This window comes from Lotus japonicus, chromosome 6, assembly GCF_012489685.1.
Source record: "Lotus japonicus ecotype B-129 chromosome 6, LjGifu_v1.2".
NCBI classification, from domain to species: domain Eukaryota; kingdom Viridiplantae; phylum Streptophyta; class Magnoliopsida; order Fabales; family Fabaceae; genus Lotus; species Lotus japonicus.
This window is the reverse complement of record NC_080046.1, coordinates 57,792,274-57,813,311: the sequence shown is the minus strand read 5'-3', so window position 1 is coordinate 57,813,311 and position 21,038 is coordinate 57,792,274. Positions and strand designations below refer to the sequence as shown.

Genomic DNA, 21,038 nt, shown 5'->3' with positions numbered 1-21,038 from the left:
ATTTTTTAATATGTATACATAAAAAATATTAATTTATTTTAATGATTAGTTTTATTATAATATAACTTTAATATTTACTATTTTATAATAAATATATTCAATAATATGAAAATTATTAAATAAATTTCACAAGTCTACCTTAAATCATTATTAGTTCAGACGTTAATACTCTCTCAAGTCAAATAATCAATAAATGAATTTAATATTTTTAACTTAAACCACAATTAAGTTTTGATATTAATATTTTCTCAATTTGATTTTACCAATATATATACTCAATCAATTAAATTTTTACCAAGTAGACAAGCAAGATCCATGTAAAGTCTTTTTTGAAGAGTCATGTAAAGTCATTTATAGGAAGAAACCACTTAAAATTTACACCCATAAAAAAAATTCAATTACATTTTAACTTTACTATATATTTCTTTGCTTCAATTTATTAGCTAAATTTAGCAAATAGCAAAAACACAATAAGAATTAAGAAATTGACTGTTAGTCAAGAAGAGGAAGGCAGTACTTGATGCATCTCCGTAACTGACCGTAGCAGTGGATCATTCGTTGACTGGTTGACATACATTCTTGTCATTTTCCCTAAAAATAACAAATCATCAAATAAAATAACAAAACCCAACAAAATGATGGTTAATTCAAGGGATACATGTTTGATTATTCTTAAACAATCTCTCGATCGATTTTGAGTTCTATGAATGTGACAAAGACTCCACTCAAAGAGTTAATCGCACCATTATGTGAATGTTTTCGACTCGAACATAATTATGAGGGTCGTGGCATAGGATATTTGTAAGCAGGAAAACAAAAGAATAAAAGAAAAAGAGGGAAAAGCAAAAGCGAGCGAGAGGGAAGGAAACAAGAGTGTGAGAGAGTCACTGCACACAAACACACACACACACACACACACTCTCTGCGCTAACCTACCTCCTTCTCAGATCTTCCATTTCTGCACTCAATTTCTTCATCAATGGAACAGGTTCGTGTTTACCTGCAATGCCGCACCGTTTTCCATCTCCGATTTCGCTTCAAACGCTCACCGATTCTGTGTTTTCTGGTTTGTTTGTTTGTTTGTTTTGCAGTATGAGAAGGTTGAGAAGATCGGCGAAGGAACCTACGGCGTCGTTTACAAGGCTCGCGACCGCGTCACCAACGAGACCATCGCGCTCAAGAAGATTCGTCTCGAGCAGGAGGATGAAGGTGTTCCCAGCACCGCCATACGCGAGATTTCACTCCTCAAAGAAATGCAGCACAGGAACATTGTTAGGTATACTCTCTCGCTCTCACTCTCTCAGTTTTTATTTTATTTTTAATTTTAATTTATTTATTTGGAGCAATGCAGTGTGAATTGGTGGTTTTGATGAAGTTGTTACTGTGTGTGATTTTTTCTTGCTATTTGGAATTTTGACTTTGATGCTTAGTGTAATATTGGATCTGCAAGCGTGTATCAATGCTTATCGTTTTCGTCATGATGATTGGTAGGAACCTAAGAGGTGGTTTGATTGTGATATTGTTCTTCATTAAGGTGTTGTTGGTGATTGTTTCTGACAGTTTATGTTTTCTTTTTTAACTAAACAAGTCTTTGCATGTTTTCATGTCGCTCGAATTCTGAGTGTTGATAATGTGTTTGTTATGGTGTGCTAACTATGAGTATTGTTTTTTGTTATGTCATCATCTCCTGATAGCCTGTGCTGACATTTTGCGGTGTTGGTTGGATACATGGATCAATTGAGACCTGCTTTTGATACTTCAATTCCATTATATGTTAATCTTGTGGGGTTTGGTTAACTGATAGTTGTAAAGCTATATGAAGATCTCATTTTAGTGACGGTATAGCTGTGAATAGTTCATGTGGGTAAGGTGACTGCGGTGCATCAACAATTATGTGAACACTTTCATTTTGAGTCCTGCTTTTGGTCTTGCTAAGTTCCCATATTTAATTTACATGTGGTTTTATATGTCCTGGCATTACACTCATAAGCATCATAGATTCTGTTTTATCTTCTATTATAGCTTTACAGAAGGCATGCTTCTGGGTTATTATATAAGTTATCCTATCAAAAATTGTATTGTATGACCCAAGAAAACTTATTGATTTTAAGTTTCTCTCACACAGCATCAATTCCTTTAAATTATGTTGTTTTGCTGTGTTGCTGTTGTAAATCTTTTTTCTGTCTCTGTAACCATTTCCTTATCAAGTTATGCCTGATGATTTTGTGGATGACAGGTTGCAGGATGTAGTGCACAGCGAGAAGCGATTGTATCTGGTATTTGAGTATTTGGACTTAGATCTGAAGAAGCACATGGATTCATCTCCTGAGTTTGTGAAAGACCCGCGACAAGTAAAGGTGGGTTAACTTCTATGGTTTTCTGGACTGATTAGTTAAGTGATACTGCTACCTTCCTCTCCCTTCTACTCCCTTCCTATCTGTTTTATGTTAAATTGTGGTTGATATAATATTATGTACACCTTAATATTCATCATTAATATAAAATCTATTTTGTCATGGATTCAAAAAGATATGCCAATTTTGGTGAAAAGGGGAAGTTAATTTGGAATTTGGAATTTGAATTCTTCAATGATCCTTTCTGCAGATGTTCCTTTATCAAATTCTCTGTGGCATTGCTTACTGTCATTCGCATAGAGTTCTTCATCGAGACTTGAAACCACAGAATTTGTTGATAGACCGTCGTACTAATTCACTAAAGCTTGCAGATTTTGGATTGGCTAGGGCATTTGGCATTCCTGTCAGGACATTTACTCATGAGGTTTGTGCACTGCCCTATGTACATAATCAAATTTTGAAATGAATGGGTTTTGCATAATAAACTGATTTATGATCACGATGCATTTTAAGTTACATATTTGGAACTCCAAACATAGCTGAAACTGTTACTCTGTTGTGAACTATGACTGTACGACTAATCTTCAAAAGTATATTTGGTAGTTTTTTTTTTCAGCTTCTGATCTAAAAACTATCTATATTTCGGCTTTCTTTTTTTGGTTGGGCCAGATTCATTGTCTGTTTTCTTCGTAGACGCAACGTTGAACTCAATGGTGTACTAGAATCCATGTGGAGTGCCTCACTTAGTAGAATAAGTCTTGACTGTAGTTTGTCTTTCCTCTAATATTTTAATTTGGATATTGGTTTTGAGAGCTTACCTGAATTTTACCACAAGATGACTATCTGACTTGTAAAAAATGAGTTTTCTTCATAATTTTGCAAATCAATGTCTGGAGATTTCCTCCTTAGGAGTGCTGAAGCCTGAAAGGTCATTGGTCACTTTCTTATTATCCACCTATCTGGTATGCAGAGATTGTTTCCGTGCTGAACTGCTGATTACATTAAATTGAAAATTTACTACAGTAAATATATTAATAGCATGAGTTCCACAAATAATAGGTGATAGAGAATGGTAGTAAGATTTTCCACATTGTATAATCTGCCATTCAAGGTTTGCTCAACCAATCAGATCAAACTGTGTCAACTAAAAGGTAGTGTTCGATTTCTGTTATGATCCTTCATTGGTAGGTCATCTGGGCATACTACTGTGAGCCTTCACTAGTGCCATGCCCTCACCTTGGATTGGGGAACCTACCCTTCCAAACTTCTATTAACCTAAAAATATCTGTTCTTACTATTTTGAATTAAAACATTTGAAATTACTTAATAACAAATTATGTCAGTATACATATAAAATATTGTTGGAAGGTATTGTGATAGTCTGGTGAAAATATTTAATATTTATCCCATATCAGTGTTTATAGTAATTTGTTATTGCTTCTAGGTGGTGACATTGTGGTACAGAGCTCCAGAAATATTGCTTGGATCTCGTCATTATTCCACCCCTGTTGATGTTTGGTCAGTGGGATGCATATTTGCAGAGATGGTAAATAGACGACCTCTATTCCCTGGAGACTCTGAGATTGATGAATTGTTTAGAATATTCAGGTGAATATCTTTACTTGCTCGTTGTTTAATTCTCTTCTTAAAAAATGGCACATTCTTAAGTATTTATTTGGGATTTAATAGTAGAATTTGAATCCTATTTGGTAATGGACATCTTTTTTTGGTGAGTATGCAGACACTCATACACATATAAGTGAAATGAGTTTTGACATGTTGGTAACATTTGATAGCCAAGGCTCTTAAGTTAGTTGTCAGTTTTGATATTGTCTTATTGAGCAATTTGCCTGCTTGGCCTCATTCTCACGCCACTGTCTTTTTTATTCCCCTTCTCTGCAAGATATGTTGGAAATTCTTCCTCCGTTGCGAGATAGATTAATTAAGCACTAATGATGAATATGTAGAGATTAGTGAAATAAAGAAAATGGACTGAACTGGTTTGGAGCTCTGGAAATGCTTTCACAAAAATTAATGGAAATATAAATATATTTCTTCATAAAGGGGCAACATTACTCATATGTAAAAAATATATGACAAAATGATTCTCTTACTGAACTATAGTTAACTTGATGTTTGTCTTCGCATGAAACTGTCCTCTCGCAATTAACAAAACTACGCCTGGGTTACAAGTGAATAATCAAAGCTACATATGTATGTTACTTATTTACATATTGTTCCTGATATGAAGAATCCTGGGAACACCAAATGAGGATACATGGCCTGGAGTAACTTCATTGCCTGATTTTAAATCAACATTTCCCAAGTGGCCATCCAAGGTAATTAAATAACTAGTTGTCTTTGACCTGGTTATCTTTGGTTCTTTACTGCAGAAAGAATTTAACCTTGTCTTTAACTTTGCAGGACCTGGCATCTATGGTTCCAAATCTTGATCCAGCTGGTCTTAATCTTCTTTCTGTAAGTGCAAGATATAATGTTATTATTTTTCTTAGCCATCATTTAAAAACAGTGCCAGTCAGTTTAATAGGTCTAAATGTCTAATTCTCCACTTTGACCTATTTCCTTGCGTCTCCAATTTACCCGTGCTGTTAAATAGTGGCTATTTGCTGTTAAATAGTGATTGTAGCACCACAATAATGCTATTGCCTTGTGGAAATTATGAAATCCGCTATAGCAACACATTGCGATATCTGCACAATTGGCATTTGAAACACATCATTACTACTTCGTCGCATTCTCTTAGGAATATTCAACTCCATTAAATTTTTAACTGAAGGAGAGATTCCTTTGTTTTTTCTCATCAACTTTAGAGGGAGATTTTAGTAGATGATCCTAGGAATACCTTATTTGCTTTTTAAACATAAGTTTGTTAAAAATTCGACTTCCTATCTATGGTGCTTACTATATTGTATGTGTCTGTATCTATTGCTCCAGAGTATGCTTTGCTTGGATCCCACCAAAAGAATCACTGCCAGGAGCGCTGTGGAGCATGAATACTTCAAAGACATTAAATTTGTACCATGATCCCTTATCTTCATGGCAAAGGTGTTTATAAATATGTGCAGAATTTATGGGTTTTGACTATGCGAGAATGCTTGCTATCTTGGTATTTTCTTCTATGCTTGGGACTCAGTCACATTTCAATTTTGTATTTTGTCCTTACAAATATTTCAGAATCAACTAGAGTGTGAACTGTGTGATCAAATTGCGCATTACCTTTTTGTCCTGTCCAAATCTCAATATAGTACACCAGCTAAATTTTCAGTTTGCTTATGTGTGGTGGTAGTGGTAGAGTCATGCCTTGTTTACATTTTCATCGATTGTTTGCAAACAGACTACCGACTCAAATGAAATCTATTTGCGCCAAAGTAACAGTACCTCTACGCATTTCTCTTGATCAAATCAAATAATTGATCGCAAATCTCGGAAGTTTAGTCAAATGCTAGGTCCTTTATTTTACCACATCAAACTACAAGAGTAGAAGAAGAAATCAGATATGCTTAAAAGTGTGGGATGCATTTGAGTGACTGAGAAGGATGGTAATATATGAGGAAATATGAAATGAAATAATTTTCACTAGTTGTCATAACCTGTTGCACCTCACATTCGATGCCTTATTTTAACAATCAATAATGAAAAGTGACACTATGTACCTTTTGTCTTTTTCCAAAAAGTTACTTTAGACTAAATCTTTCGGTGCGAACGATCGTCATGTTATGTGAGTTAGCCAAACATATCTCACTCAGCCGGAATGGATATTATAATGATTGTAGGAAAATTTTGCAAATGTTTGATTGAGATTTCTAAGACTACTTTAATGAAAGTTGTTATACATTTTCTTTTTATTCAATTTATAACACTCTAGCTAGCCTAAGAGGTCATTATTCCGGTAATATTACGTTATTTTTAGAGGTATAATATTACGTTATACATAGTGTAGGTTTGTTTAAAAATCTTTCTACAATTAATTCTAAAGTCAATATTAATTCAAGGATTCAAGGAAAAGGCTTCCGTATGTAAATTGTGTAAAGAATGATACAAAAAAAATATATCTAACCACGCTAAGAGATTGAATAGAGGCACAGTGAATTTTATATTCAGCTGCTTCCAGTTTGTATTTTCTATATTCTTGATCATATGAATATTACAATCCCACGTTTACCAAAATTAAATTAAATAATACAGAAACATATTTTATTTTATGATTATAATAAGTACACTAAACAATAAAGGCAGCCCAAATTAAAATCAATTTTAAATTTATAATAAATCCTTTAAATAGCATTATCTTATTTTATTTATTTAATACAAATCACAGACCAATTTTCATCTAACATCATTTCTTGATTCGTAAGCTCTAATTTCTTCCCAAATTTCTTGTAAATACACTCTTGATTTATCAACGATATATAGCTGCTGGTATATGTATAGCCAAGAATCTAAATAAAATGGAAAATTATTACAAAGTTTACAATTGGTTTAACAATTGCCAGCAACAATGCTACAACTATCATTCATATTATTACTCGGACCATAGCAGTTTTCTCATAAAAAAATAAAAAGAAAACAGGGTAGATAACTTAATATCCACACTCTTTGAAATTGTGTACTTGTAACCTTGAAACCCACCATGTTTAATTGTGATTGGCATATCAAGTTACTTGTAATGCTGAGATACCTCCCAAACTAGCTTATCCATAAAATGGCATTTCTTGTCAAATCCCCAGCCTGGGTTGCTCTGCATCATATCAAACCAAATATAAGAATAATATGTGCAGAATATTACTTCTACAAAGTTTTTTTTATGATGATATATATCTATTTGGTGTTAAATCGTTCATGATATCACAGCCACAAGCATATTATATGTAGTCTAATATAGCATTATATATGTGCAGAAAGAGTTACATCAACTATTAGCATTCACATCCTTCAAGTTAAAGGACAACAGATTTGTTTAACCATCACTACTGTAGTTCACATTTCACAACATAAAAAACTACAACTTTAGACTGAGGAAACAACAGCATGATCAGCTAAGCCAGAACCACTAGATCCAACCATTAAGTTAACTTCTAGTACTTTCTACTTTTTTCTTTTTCTTGAGGTTGAGACTGCTTCTAATGAGTTAGTGATCTCTTCTGAAGAAATTATGATAGCATTATTACCAAAGAAACCACAGCTACACAAATGAAAAAATGATGACATCAGAATGCCAGGTTTCCACATTGAACGCAAAAAAAAAAAAACAAGGAAAGCATTTGAAAATTTAGAACACTAAAATCCAGCTGAAGCATTATCAAAGGAACTATGAAATAATTCTTAGAACAAAGTACCAACCAACCTCTGAAAGGAAACAACCGTTAGCAGTCATTTCTATGATTCTGTCTCATACAGAGAATCTGCTGTCAAAATTGAATATCGCATATTTATCCTAATCCATGAAAGGATAAAAAAGAGACAGGAGGATTATGAAATTCATTGTGTGGATAAATTAACGCCAGCCTCAACTAAAAATCCTTACATGTCAGGATTCAGATAATAGAGATGCTCTCCTACTCAATGTGAGTATGTGATTAAGATCTGTCCAATACCAGTCACACTTGTGACTATGTCCAGAATAAATTGATTGCCCAAACATAAACGAACACTAAATAACCATAAAAATTAAAACACCGAGCCTCTGAGTGGCTTCTTTGATGTACAAAGCCACAAATTCTCCAGTAATGAATTTGTAATTACACCAAATTACTTCCAACCTAGATAACTAATGTAAAGGAACCGCATGGATTTCTACTAACATAGTCAATTTTACTGTATCAAAATTCAAAAGCAGTCACCTTAAAATATGTAAACTACAAAATAACCCATGGCATGATCTTCATTCTTTTCCTTCAGAAATGATAGCAAGTAACAACACACATTTAGGGACACTCTTCAACAATACAATCTAGATGATTGTTTCATTTTTTAAAAAGTCATCACATTTTTTAAAAAGTGGGGCAAATGTGTTGACCTTAAAAAAACCAAGCACGTGAAGTGTGTATAAAAAGAATGTGTTGCTCGCACTCTTACTTTCTCATATACTTGAACAAATTCTAATTACTTTTTTAGGCTGAGAATCGATTTTCTGATCACTGTCTTGCCAATAACAACAGCTCAGCATGGTACAGCATCAACATTGAGCTGATTTCAAAAACAATTAAGGTAGTAATACAAGAAATATTTTATCTCCATCTCTGTCTCTTGATACTTTTGGGATTTATTTTACCAAGTAGCATTTTGATTCTAAATTCCTAGAAAGAACTGCAATGTTTTCTTGGGTTTTCTATTGAATATACCACTCTTGTGAACAGAAAATTGTTTGTCACACAGCACTTGCTGTGGCCATCCCAAAAATAGATCACATACTAATATCAAATTATTATGAAATAATACTGAAGGAGGTCCATGAAACATGGAATAGCACAATAGAACATCAGTAGAGACACTTGTGCTGAGAGTACCAACATAATAAAGAAACAACTAGCGAAGTAAAAGGCATTTCATGTCTAACACAGCTCACAGTATCAATATTTCCAGTTTCAAACCTGAAGAGAGATAACAGCGCGGTCAGTAAATTGCTTCACGGAAGATGGAGCGCTTGTGGGAAGAGTTTTAGCAACTCTCTCTAATTCTCCTTGTTGCTTCTTTGCAGTTACCCTGTCTGGTCCACAATAGTGATCGACAATCTTTTTCATTAATGGAACTCGTGCCATTGTTTCTTCCATTGCTTCCTATAGTATATGAAGTTAGAAAATAATAGAGAAAAATATATCCTGACACGCACACACCCACAAATTAGACAACTAATTCAAATGAAATGCAGCAATACAGCCCTTATCTAAATGTAATTCTTAGTTTCTTACACATGTTTGACATAACAAAGTCATTCAGGCCTTAAGATTGTTAAAAAAGATGATGATCAATTAAAAATATAAAAAAGGACATTAGTGAGTAACGCATGTCCTAAACCTTTACAAGTAATGTTATTAAATATTGAGTAGTAATTCTCATTCATGGACTAGATTAGCATTAAAATATACCTCCCACTCTTCTTGACTTTGAATCCCCTCATATACCATCAAGAATGGTTTCATCTTCTCAAGTGCATCTCGAAGTGGCATTGGTTCCTTCTCATCAATATCTGGATTCAAATCAAACTCACCAAACATATATTCTGGCTCACATTCAATCTGCAAAATAGTCCATCAACAAGCAGAAAAAAAATTACAATATGCTTAGAAAGTAGATAATAGAAGGTTCATCTAGAAATTTTCCCATCAAAAGGGTTCTTTAGACATTTAAATTATCTCAATCAAGCCTAATGAGTTTGTGGGAGCAACTCAATTAAGCTAATCCTCTTTTTTATGTTCTTTCTGACAAGTGAAAACTTTCAGCTTGACACAGCTAAACTACAAATGAAATAATACTTCTATTTCCACTACTTATATTCATTTTTCAACAAATACATAACAATATCTGAAGCTGACCACTTACTGCATAATTGACGTCCATGGCTTCCACCAACTCATCCTCCAATGGTGAGGGTAAAACTCTGCTGGCCATCTCCTCAAATCCTTCAGTCAACTGATTCATTATTTCAGGCCCCAACTTCTTGGCTAATTTCTCACCGTCAGCATCATCTCCAAGATATAGCCCACCAGCATGGGAAATATCTGTATCCTGAGACCGACCAGACCTTTCTTCTCCATCCCTCCCCCTAAATCCCCTGCCACGACCTCGGCCTCTGCCACGACCTCGGCCTCGACCAAGTCCACCTCCCTCTCTTGGTGTTCTTTCTCTTCCAGTATCACTTCCATCAATGTCACCTTTTGACAAAATTTTCCTTGCATTGTTAATTGCATCATCTCGGCTCAGTTTTGGACGTCTCTCAGATACAGACTCAGATGGAACAGCACCTGGAACTCTTTGAGTGCGGATATGCCTGTTCACTTCTGCAACTGGAGTCTGTGGATCTGCCTGTTTTACGGGCTTCCCCCGCCCAGCTCCAGATAACACCCCTAGTATGCTCCCATGAAGTTTATTATCACTCTCCTGATCACTGGATCTGAGTGTTAGGCTAACAACATCCTCCTTTGGTGTTTCAACAGGTGAAAAGCCATCCCCGGCCGTATGAGGAGCCACATCCTCTCTTTTAACGAAAATGGGTGTTTTGGGTCCAGAATCTGGCGGCTGCGAACCATGTTCAGGTTGAGATGCTACTGGACCAATACCTCCTCGGCCACGACCAGCAGGCGGTTGTTTTAGGGATGACATAAACGATGAGAAAGAAGGAAAACCAGACGGAGGAAGAATTGGTTTGCCACGGCCATCACCATGTCCGGAACCAGGAGGAAGAATTGGTTTGCCACGGCCATCACCATGTCCAGAACCAGGAGGAATGGACGGCTCTGTTGTGTCAGATTTGGACTCGCTGGAATTAGTCTTCCCTGGAGCGAAGTTGAACGGCCCCGCCCCAGAGGGAGGGCCTCCACGACCACGACCACCTCCGAAATTGGAAGACGTAGAAAATGGAACTAGGGCTCTCCTAGTGGCATTGGAAATGTTGGCACCTTGGATCCTTACTCCAATTGTTCCTCTCATTGGAAAGATGAAACAAATGCTTTCGGCATGAAACTGACAGACATAAATACACTAGTGAGTGCTAACAAATCAATTACACCAAAAATTAATATTTCATAATTTCTCATGCTATCATATATGACAATTCCAAGTTAACAATACCTAGTGAGTCAAATAACATACTACTAAGCCAAAATACATCATCTCTAACTTTGAATCAGATATCATTTAATTAATCTCCTTCCCTAATACTAAGCAAAAAGCATGAATCTCCCAACATAAATACATACAGAAATGATGCATTCAACACATATTAGTGAGTTGTGATTCAATACACAAAACAAGCATTATGGTAGCTCTATATTACAATTTACACAAAGCAAAATGATAAATTCCCAACATGATATCAAGGAAAAACAGGTGAGATATTGAATGTAAACCCTGATTCTGATTCTATTGTGAATGTGAAAGACAATTAACAATAACTGGAGTGAGGGAAAACGATAGCAGCCACGAGAGTGGTGAGTGGCAGTGGCGAGAGATCAAGAGGGAGAGATCTCAAGCGAGAGGAACCCACCGGCGGTGGTAATCAACCGGCGACGGAAGGTGCGGCGGCGATGACAGTGAGTGGGAAGAGCGTGAATATTGGAAGTTGAAACCGGTGAATGGAACCTATCTCTATTCCATAAATCTTGTTTCGGGCTTTTGGTTTCGGCCCATCAATATACAAATCAACATTGAACTTGGTTCACCCTTTGCACAAGGGTGGGCTCAGCCCTTACCCGGTATTTCTTTTTTTTTTTTTGAAAAAAAAAAATCATGAAGTGGTACAGAATAAAGACTTGTGTTGATGTCTTGATGAGGTGACGAATTTGTGCAAGATACAGGTTCTGAACCAAAGTCATATATTCGGGTGCCATGGTAGACTGGGAATTATTCCAGTTAAAATCAGTATTTTTTTTCTTTGAAATCTTGTTGATTTGCACCTTAATCTTGTTGGTTTGCACCTGAATCTGTTGGTTTGAGATAAAAGATAATAGTTTTTTTACTGTAAAGATAAAATTATTGAATATTCTAAATTGAATACAATAATTTCTTTTTTGAAAATCTTAATTTTAATTTTTTTTTAAAACCGGGGAACCCACCATAGTAGGTCAGATTCCCCTTGTGCAAGGTTACACAAAGATATCTTTGTGCTTATTAGAATTTCCCCACCCTTTGGGCCTGGCCCATTTTGAAGTAATATATTCATCATCAATGATGATGACAAAAAATAAGTGTCTTTCAATATAAAAAAACATGGATTATCAGAACTAAGTATTTATATCTCTACATTAAATACTAATAAAATAAAATACTAAGTATCTATCAATCTATTTATAATATATGATTTTTTTTTTGTAACAGGGAGGGGCATGGCCCCGAAAAGCGAAGAAACGCTAGCCTAAAGGATACCGAAGAGAGGATAAAGCCTCATCAACGTCCCTGGACAAGATAGGACGGCATTTCGCTAACGGAAAGTGCAGGACCTGAGTACCAAAACCAAGGACATGGGCTGATTTGGCTAGGCAATCCGCCACGCCATTAGCTTCACGAAGGACCAGATTGAACTCCACCCCCAAATTCTGAGGGATTGCACGTCGAATCGCACGAACCATCTCCAAAAAAGGGGTAGCCAACGAACCAGAATCCGTAATAGCTGCGATAGCTTCTGCGGAGTCACTCTCTATCACAAGTTTAGTACAATGAACTTGGCTTACAACCTCCAACGCAGTACGGATGCCCCACAGTTCTGCGAGAAGGACATTGGAAGTGCCTAGCCGACGACAAAAACCTTGCAGCCAGTGACCTGAGCTATCACGAAGTACCCCGCCACACGCTGCCTCCCCGGTCTCCCAAACCGATCCATCCACATTGTATTTCACCCACCCCACTGCCGGAAATAGCCAACAGAGACTAGAGTAACTCTAAGGCCCTGTTGCCGCATCCAAAGTCAGCCTAGTGGTGTCGTAGAGATTAGAATTCACCCACCAATGGACCTGATTAATGTCCCACTGTGAATGGTTAAACACCACGTCGTTTCGCATGCGCCAAAGGCTCCAAATACTGATCGCGAACCGCTGCACCCACCTCTCCTTGTCCCGCGTAACTGTGTCTCCCTTCATGTTCCAGAAGATCCAGTCACGCAGGTCCAAAGAGAAGAACCTGCTAGATGATGAAACCGGTACCACGATGCTCCAGACGTGGCGAACAACAGAACAGTCGCGGAGTGCATGAAGGACTGACTCACGAGCTGATCCACAAAGGGGGCACGTATCATCAACAGCCAGGTGATTCAAGACCCTCTTCTCATTCACCATCAATCCACCTTGTACGACTTCCCAGATGAAAAACCGTACACGAGGAGCACCCTTCCAACGCCATAATAATCGCCAAAGAGGGTCAGCCGTGGGCACAACCAAGTCCTCTGTTAAGAGCTCGTACGCTGAACTGGTAGTGAACTGACCATGCGCAGTACGCCCCCACATAGGCAAGTCAGGATCAACCGAAAGAGACACGGGCAGGGACGTGATCACCTCCTGGTAGACAACGTTAGGGATAAACTCAATAATACAAGATATATCCCAACGACCATTACCTTGATAGAGGTCAGCAAGCACCCAGCTAAGGAACACTTCTGGAATGGCTTGTACTGCTACTTCCTCCAATGAGAGCCCGGAAGTCAACCATCGATCTGTCCAAATGCGAATTGTCCTCCCGTTACCAATCTGCCAACGTAAACCGCGTGAGAAAGCTTCCCAGGTATTACGAACCCCATTCCAGATTGATGATTCAGATGGCCTACGAGACACAGCAGGCATAGAGTCGTCCCCACAACCATATTTGTGTCGCAGGACCCTTACCCACAGAGCATCCGGAGCAGTGATCAAACCCCAGTTTATTTTCATGAAGATAGCTTGATTAAATTCGTGCAACCGCTTCAGGCCAAGGCCACCCAATGGCTTCGGTGAGCACACTCGATTCCAAGCCACATGGCTGTAGCTACGAGAACCTTCAACAGCGCCCCAAATAAAGCGACGTTGATCTCTCTCCAATCGATCACAAACATAGCGAGGGAGGAGCATCGTTTGCATACTATAAGTGGGGATTGACGCTACCACTGATTGGGCTAGGGTGACCCGTCCAGCAAAGCTCAAGGAAGCAGCTTTCCAAGATGCTGGTCGTTGTTGGGATTTCCGTAACAAGGAGTCAAACGTCGCTTTATTCAAACGCCGGTGGAGAAGGGGAACCCCCAGGTACTTCCCCAAGTCCGTTGTTAATGCTATTTGTGCCTCTCCACTAAGCCGTGCAGCCATGGTATGGTGAACGTTGCGAGAAACCAGCATGCGAGACTTCTCCAAGCTCACCTTCTGCCCTGAAGCCTCACAAAAACGCTGTAGGCAAGCCCGCATCACACCAATCTGCTCCAAAGACGCTTCACCAAAGAGAAGCAAGTCATCGACGAAGAATAGATGAGAGATTTGGGGACCTCCCCGGGATAGAGTCACCGGCTTCCAAGCACCCATACCCACCTCGTTCTGGATCAAATGGGCCAAACGCTCCATACATAAGACAAAAAGATAAGGGGACATTGGGTCCCCTTGGCGAATACCACGAGAAGGCACAAACGGAGTGGTTTTCGACCCATTGAACAAGACTTGGAACGAACAGCGGCTGACGCAGCTAAGAATCAGGTTACAGAAATTCTGGTTGAAGCCAACCTCTACCAAGGTATCATGTAAAAAATCCCAACTGATTCTATCGTAGGCCTTCTCAAGATCAACTTTGATAGCAACCCAACCTTTCTTCGATCTCATATTTCGCATAGAATGAAAGACCTCCTGAGCTATAACAATATTATCAGAGCTATGTCTCCCAGGCACAAAGCTACACTGGTTAGGAGAAATCAACGATCCTAGGATCGGTTTCAACCTATTAGCCAGTGCCTTGGTCATGATTTTGTAAACAACGTTACATAAACTGATCGGACGAAACTACTTTAAACTGTCAGGTTTATCAACCTTCGGAATAAGGACCAGAAGGGTTTCATTAATCTCCTTAATTTTATGATGATCAAGGTAGCAATCATGTATGAGTTTAACCACAGAATCCCCAACTATCTCCCAGTGCTTTTGGAAGAATATTGGTTGTAGCCCATCCGGGCCAGGGGCTTTGAGTGGGCCCATACTGAACACCGCCTGCTTCACCTCCTCCGCTGAGAACTGAGCCTGAATATCCTGGAGCACATCATACTCGACAGCCTGAAACGCCCCAAGAGAAGGGAGCGGGTTCACCACTCCTGAGGAAGAATACAACGAACCAAAAAACTCCACCGTCATGGAACGTAGGGTTACCAAATCCGTCACTAGAGTCCCATTATCATCTGTGAGTGCTTCAATCCTATTGCGTTTCCGTCTAGTCTTTGTCGAAACATGGAAGAAGCGTGTATTTCTGTCGCTGTGCTTCACCCACATACATCGCGATTTTTGCTGCCAAATTGACTCTTCCTGAACTAGCGTACGATTATAGAGTTTCCACAGCTTCCGCTGTAGGTGGTGGAGGAACGGGTTATGGCGCATATGAAGCTTTGCATTAATGCCCTCCAACCTGCGCATCAAGCGACGCTTCCTACGGAAGACATCCCCAAACACCTGTGAGTTCCAATCTGTTACGTTCATTCTAAAACTTTCTGAGGCAGTGAACCAATCATGGTTGTTTTTCCAAGCATTGAGCACTACATGAGGGAATCGGTTGTCCAGTAGCCAACACGACATGAATCTGAAGGGCCGGTCATGGGTATCCTGCACCTCTTGATCAGAACACCGAAGCAGCAGCGGCTTATGGTCGGACTTCAATTGGGGGAGATGAAGAATAGAAGATTCCGGGAAGACTTCCAGCCAAGCCAAGTTGCAAATTCCCCGGTCAAGTCTCTCCTTCACCCCACGCCACTCCCACGTGAATGGTGGACCCTTAAAACCCATATCTGACAAGTGACAACATTCCATGCAATCACGAAACCGTCTCATAGAGGTGGCATTAGCTGCAGCACCACCAAACTTTTCATCCGCACCGAGATAAGCATTGAAGTCCCCTATGACCATCCACGGAGCAGTGATAGAAGCACTCAAAACCTCAAGCGATGTCCATAGTAAGTTACGAGCAGCCATCTGTGGACTCCCATAAACAAAGGTAATGAGAGAAGGAGTAGTAGTACCCCCTGGGACTAGCTGGGCATGGACAAACTGGCGATGGGATTGGATGATATTAATGTGTACATCTTGACTCTTCCACATTAGCCAAATGCCACCCGCAAAACCCTCAGCATCCACTACAAACGAACTATCAAACCCCAACGAAGAGATTATCTTAGTAGCCTTGGACCCACTAACACGAGTCTCAAACAAAGCCATGCAACTCACATGGTGTCTTGCAACCAAATCTTTAATCAGAAAAGGGACCCCTTTCGCGGCAGCACCTCTTATGTTCCAGGTAAGGATGTTTATCATCATTAACATGCGTTAAAAGGAGAGTAACCAGGTCCTAGGACGACCTCTTTGTAGACCCTGGGGACAAGCTCTCGTCCCTCTCCCTTATCACCCCCTCATCCTTCTCCATATCCTTAGGATGAGGCTGTTGGGCTTGGCCCTTATGAGGGATACCCTTCAATGGGAATTGGGTGGACCCCTTCTTCCCCTTCTTGGCTTGGCCGGTGGACGAGTCTTCATGCACTTTGCCAGCAGAGGACAAATCCACCTGAGTTGACGTGCTCCCACGCGCTGCCTGCTTCAAACTCTTGACTGAGGCATGACTCGTCAGGGGGTCACGTGCGTTAACAGATTCAGGAGAAATTCTGTTTTGTTCGCGGGCCCCACTATCCGGGTCAACATCCTTAATAATTCCCAAAGCACCATCATTGTGTATAGTCTGAACCGTTACATAATCTTCCACGATCCCAATCTCCACAGAAATAGGAGAGTCATTAATTCCAATCACCTCAGTTTCCGGAACATTTCCAGCAGCCGTGGAAGTTGTTCCCTTTTCATGCGAACTACCTATACCAGGGTCCACATCATTCAGGGCCTGAAACCTCGAGCCGGATTTGGAATTCGAATTCAAATTGGAGTTAGAATTCAAATTGGAATTAGAATTCAAACCCTGATTCTTTCCTTTCTGGAATCCCGCGGGATTAGGCTTCGATTTGCTAACCGGTTTCCGCTGATTGCGCTTCACGATCATCCAGTCTCCAAAAGGGTTTTCTGCCACCGATGGCGGTGGTGGCTGGGGTCGGCCGGCAGGTGTCGCCGTCGCTGGAGACGACGAGCGTTGAGGATGGTAAAGTAAAGGGCAGGTTTCAACCTTATGGCCAAAGCGGCCACAGTGGAAACAAATCTGACTCAGTCCTTCATATTCGACTCTGTAGACCTTATCATTGAAATCAAACTTAGCCACCAAGGCCTTGCTCAGATCTACCTCAATACAAAGCCGAGCAAACTTTGCGCGCTCCGTCCCAGAAGGTATCAAGCCACGTTTCTGTGCAGCCTGTTGTGCAGCCACCGCAGCTTCCTGCATTCTGCTATTTTTCTCATCAATCTTGACCATTCTTCCCAGTTGCTCACCAATACGCCACAAAAATTGCTTGCTATGGTATTCCACTGGAAAGTTAGGCAGCCTGATCCAAACTGCAGCACGACCTAGCTCACCTTCCTCTGGGATAAACTCTGGCTGCCACTTTTGGACGGCTAGGCAGTGCCCTAGAATCACCCACAACCCATCATCAAACACATGTTTGTAGTCCTGCTTGTTCTCAAAACGAACAACAAAAAAATCTTGACTAAGATCAATTATCTCCATCGCCCCAAAGGGCTGCCACAACTTCTCCAGCCGTGGACGCAAGTAGTTCAAATTCATACGCTTACCCAAAAGCTTGATGATGATCGCATTTCTCCATGGCCTCCTCGCCTCCCATATCTCCTTTCGGGTCACCCTAATTTTAGGGCATAAGGGATCGTAGACAGCAGCATTCAGCGTCATACTCTCCGCTTCCTCAGTCTCCACTGGCTCCTCCTCCATATCAGACTCATCCTCATCCATCGTGGGGAGATCCAGTTCAGGAAGTTTATCCCTGCCATTGATTCCAGAACAAATGTCTTTGTAAGAAAGGGGCTTACGAGCCAAGGACAGACTTGTGGCTGTCGCCAAGCCACCCCCGCCAGATGACTGTTCCCCCTCCACAGTTTGTCGTTTGGCTCTGAAGGTACTCCGCCGGAGGATATCTCGTTCCTCCGGAGAAGCAGTCTCATCGCCGCCAGCCGCGCCAGATTGCACAGAGCCTCCGATAGTCATATTTGCTAACTCTAACTATGACTATAATATATGATTTTTGAAGTGTGAGTTACGACGATAACATTTCACCTATGTCATTAGGCTTTATTTTGCCACATCAATATGTTTGTTTTTGTGACATCTCTAATTTTCCGTTGTATTTTTCATCTTTTTTGAATGTACACCACTGATTACTACTTTTCAAATTTAATTTCATTAATCATCACATATTTGTAATATTATATAATCTTTTAGTCTTTCTATAATTCTATCTATCTATATATCTATCTATATTTTTTTTTAAATCAAAATGCCTAGACTTACGAATAAGGAGGTATAGAAGGCAAAATATTAGAGTTCACAAAGCGTAAAGTCTCGATAGGAACCTCCTCACCGAAACAACATTAGAATAAGTGGAGGTGTTCCTAGCAAGGAAATCAGCCACCGAATTACCACTCCGACAAACAAACGATAAGTGTACAAAATAAAAAGAACTAGAAAGCAAAAAACAATCTCAAAGCACATAAGCTAAATAAGAATTTCCATCAGGAGGTTTCTTTCGTCGCTAAAGAACCTGTAGACAATCTAACTCAAAGCACACTCGCTAGAAGCCCAATTAAGAAGCCAACACCATCGCCCATGAAAAGCACGATACTCAACCAAAAATTAGGATAAAACATGAATAGGGTGGACCGTCACTGACGCCAGAACCTCTCATTCATAATCATGCACCACCATACCCGACCCGAAAATTATGTTCGCTGAAACCATAACATCAAAATACATCTCCACAGTACCCATCCTTAGCCTACACCACGTAGAAGCTAACTAGGACATCTTGTGTGATGCGAGCACCACCTCCACTTGTAGCGATTGTATCGCTTCAAATCTGAACAAAACCACTGTAACCGTTAATCTCCAGCCTTGGAACACTGCCTTGTTCTGAGCTTCCCACAAAGCATACATCCATGTTTGCCATTGCGCAACACCATGGCTGTTAGTCGATCGTACCCATAACATGATCCATAAAATTGAACAGTGAGGAGAACATCTCGAACCGTAAAGAAAGAGTGGTTCCAAACCATAAGCATCTTGTAGCAGCACGCGCTACCAACAAATGATCAAGCGCTTCATATTCCAGACTACATAGAGGGCACACAAGATCCACAACTATAAGAGAGACGCGAACCAGAAGCAGATATAAAGACGTTTTGACAGTCAAGAGGGGAAATCGTAATTCAATAATTTATTACATTGCAATATGATTTTTTGCATGAGTGTTAGTAAAAATGTACATTAATTTTCAAATCTCATTTTTGAATTTATTATTGCACATTATTACATCTGTTGTATGTTGAGATCACATTTTTTAGTGGTTTGCTTTAGTGAAGCAGCTTTATGATAGTTACTATATAGTCTGACCCAAGTCTTTTAAATGCTATGTTATCCTATTTTGTGTACTCTAATTGTGTCATGCTTGTATGTCTTCACTTCTTTTAAAAACTTCATTACTTTAGCTATCACACTTTGAATTAAATCGATTTTAAATCAAGTTCTAATATAAAATCAGTTTTAAATCTGGTTTTGAACTTAAACCGGGTTTGAAAAAGATGGAATGGTTTATAAAACCAAAATATATAATTGAATTTTAATTTGATATGGTTTGGTTACCCTTATCCATGATTATCAATAAAAAATCAACTAGGCGAATAAATAACAACTTAATCTAACCCAAAGACCATTGATGTAACTATATCAGAACCATTTAAAAAAAAAACTATATGTGAACCAAAAATATCATAAATCACTTGAAACCTACCCAGCAAACATGAAAACATGAACATTTATTAAGGGTTTGTTTGGTTTTAGAAAAATATTTTTTTGTTTTCATTTTTTGGTTTCAGAAAATATTTTCTGTTCTCATACATTCTTTTCTATTTTAGAATCCAAGAGGGCTTAATCAATTTTTAGCATGGATGATGCGTCATCGTTGCTAGAGAAGACGAATTCATAATAACATATACATTTAAGCCTAACTAGTCACTATAATTATGTTTTTTTGGGTAAGCTATTAATCTATTAAAAAGACACAAGGGGTGTCATCAAATACAAAGTCAAGTCACAATACAGAGTAAATAAAAGAAAGAAAAGAACAATGAACAAAGAAGAGCAGTGAAATACAAAAGAAAATACAAGGAGTCGCGGGCAATTAAGTCCCACATCATCAAAAAAGGAGAAGCAACAGAGTAGAGGGAATGTCCACAAGCCTATAGCACAAACTAGCGTAAATAAGTGAGCAGCTCTGTTATGATTTCAGTGGAAAAAAACTGACTTTACATTTGTTGCAAGCTCATATATGTTTAACCCTTACTAACAAAATCCAATTGATTAGAGTGAAAAAAAAAACAAGCTAAACACTTGTTCTGCATCAGGTGCGGTAAATGTTCCTGAGGCAAGGCAGCAAGTGGTGGTATCCAAAAGTATTGAATAACACAGATACATAATGGAGGAGCAACATGAAGGTGGGTGTCTTGAGAAAATCATTATGGCGCCTAGTAACTCGCCTTCCAACAACGGCGGCACATGAGAGGTTGAAAAACGTTCGATGAGGTTCAAAAATAGTGGAGCGGAGCTGAAAGGTCCCTCATTTCTAACATTCTGATTTTACACAACCTT

The 21,038-nt window shown here is 39.1% G+C and overlaps 4 protein-coding genes across 6 annotated transcripts; 1 reads left to right on the top strand and 3 right to left on the bottom strand.

Moving 5' to 3' along the window:
* The first annotated feature begins 829 nt into the window (after nt 1-829).
* On the top strand, nt 830-5,642 carry LOC130726053 (cell division control protein 2 homolog). Its single transcript, XM_057577268.1, has 8 exons — nt 830-988; nt 1,092-1,276; nt 2,237-2,357; nt 2,605-2,778; nt 3,799-3,962; nt 4,606-4,693; nt 4,779-4,832; nt 5,310-5,642. Exons 1-8 carry the CDS (start codon nt 980-982, stop codon nt 5,397-5,399), a joined length of 885 nt encoding a protein of 294 aa, XP_057433251.1. The 5' UTR covers nt 830-979; the 3' UTR covers nt 5,400-5,642.
* A 1,157-nt stretch (nt 5,643-6,799) lies between these two features.
* LOC130722966 (uncharacterized) lies at nt 6,800-11,734 on the bottom strand. 3 transcript variants are annotated; one of them, XM_057573865.1, is made up of 5 exons: nt 11,578-11,734; nt 9,915-11,054; nt 9,461-9,610; nt 8,966-9,151; nt 6,800-7,113 (listed from the first exon to the last, which is right to left on the bottom strand). In XM_057573865.1, exons 2-5 carry the CDS (start codon nt 11,019-11,021, stop codon nt 7,033-7,035), a joined length of 1,524 nt encoding a protein of 507 aa, XP_057429848.1. In that variant the 5' UTR covers nt 11,022-11,054; nt 11,578-11,734; the 3' UTR covers nt 6,800-7,032. The 3 variants fall into 3 exon arrangements, with proteins under 3 accessions (XP_057429848.1, XP_057429849.1, XP_057429850.1); XM_057573866.1 differs by having other exon boundaries at nt 11,487-11,636; XM_057573867.1 differs by having other exon boundaries at nt 11,441-11,580.
* A 3,300-nt stretch (nt 11,735-15,034) lies between these two features.
* On the bottom strand, nt 15,035-16,555 carry LOC130725635 (uncharacterized). The gene has a single exon (XM_057576850.1). The coding sequence runs from the start codon at nt 16,553-16,555 to the stop codon at nt 15,035-15,037; it is 1,521 nt and encodes a 506-aa protein (XP_057432833.1).
* Nucleotides 16,556-16,580: 25 nt separating this feature from the next.
* LOC130725634 (uncharacterized) lies at nt 16,581-18,383 on the bottom strand. The gene has a single exon (XM_057576849.1). It carries the CDS (start codon nt 18,381-18,383, stop codon nt 16,581-16,583), a length of 1,803 nt encoding a protein of 600 aa, XP_057432832.1.
* Between the last annotated feature and the right edge of the window lie 2,655 nt (nt 18,384-21,038).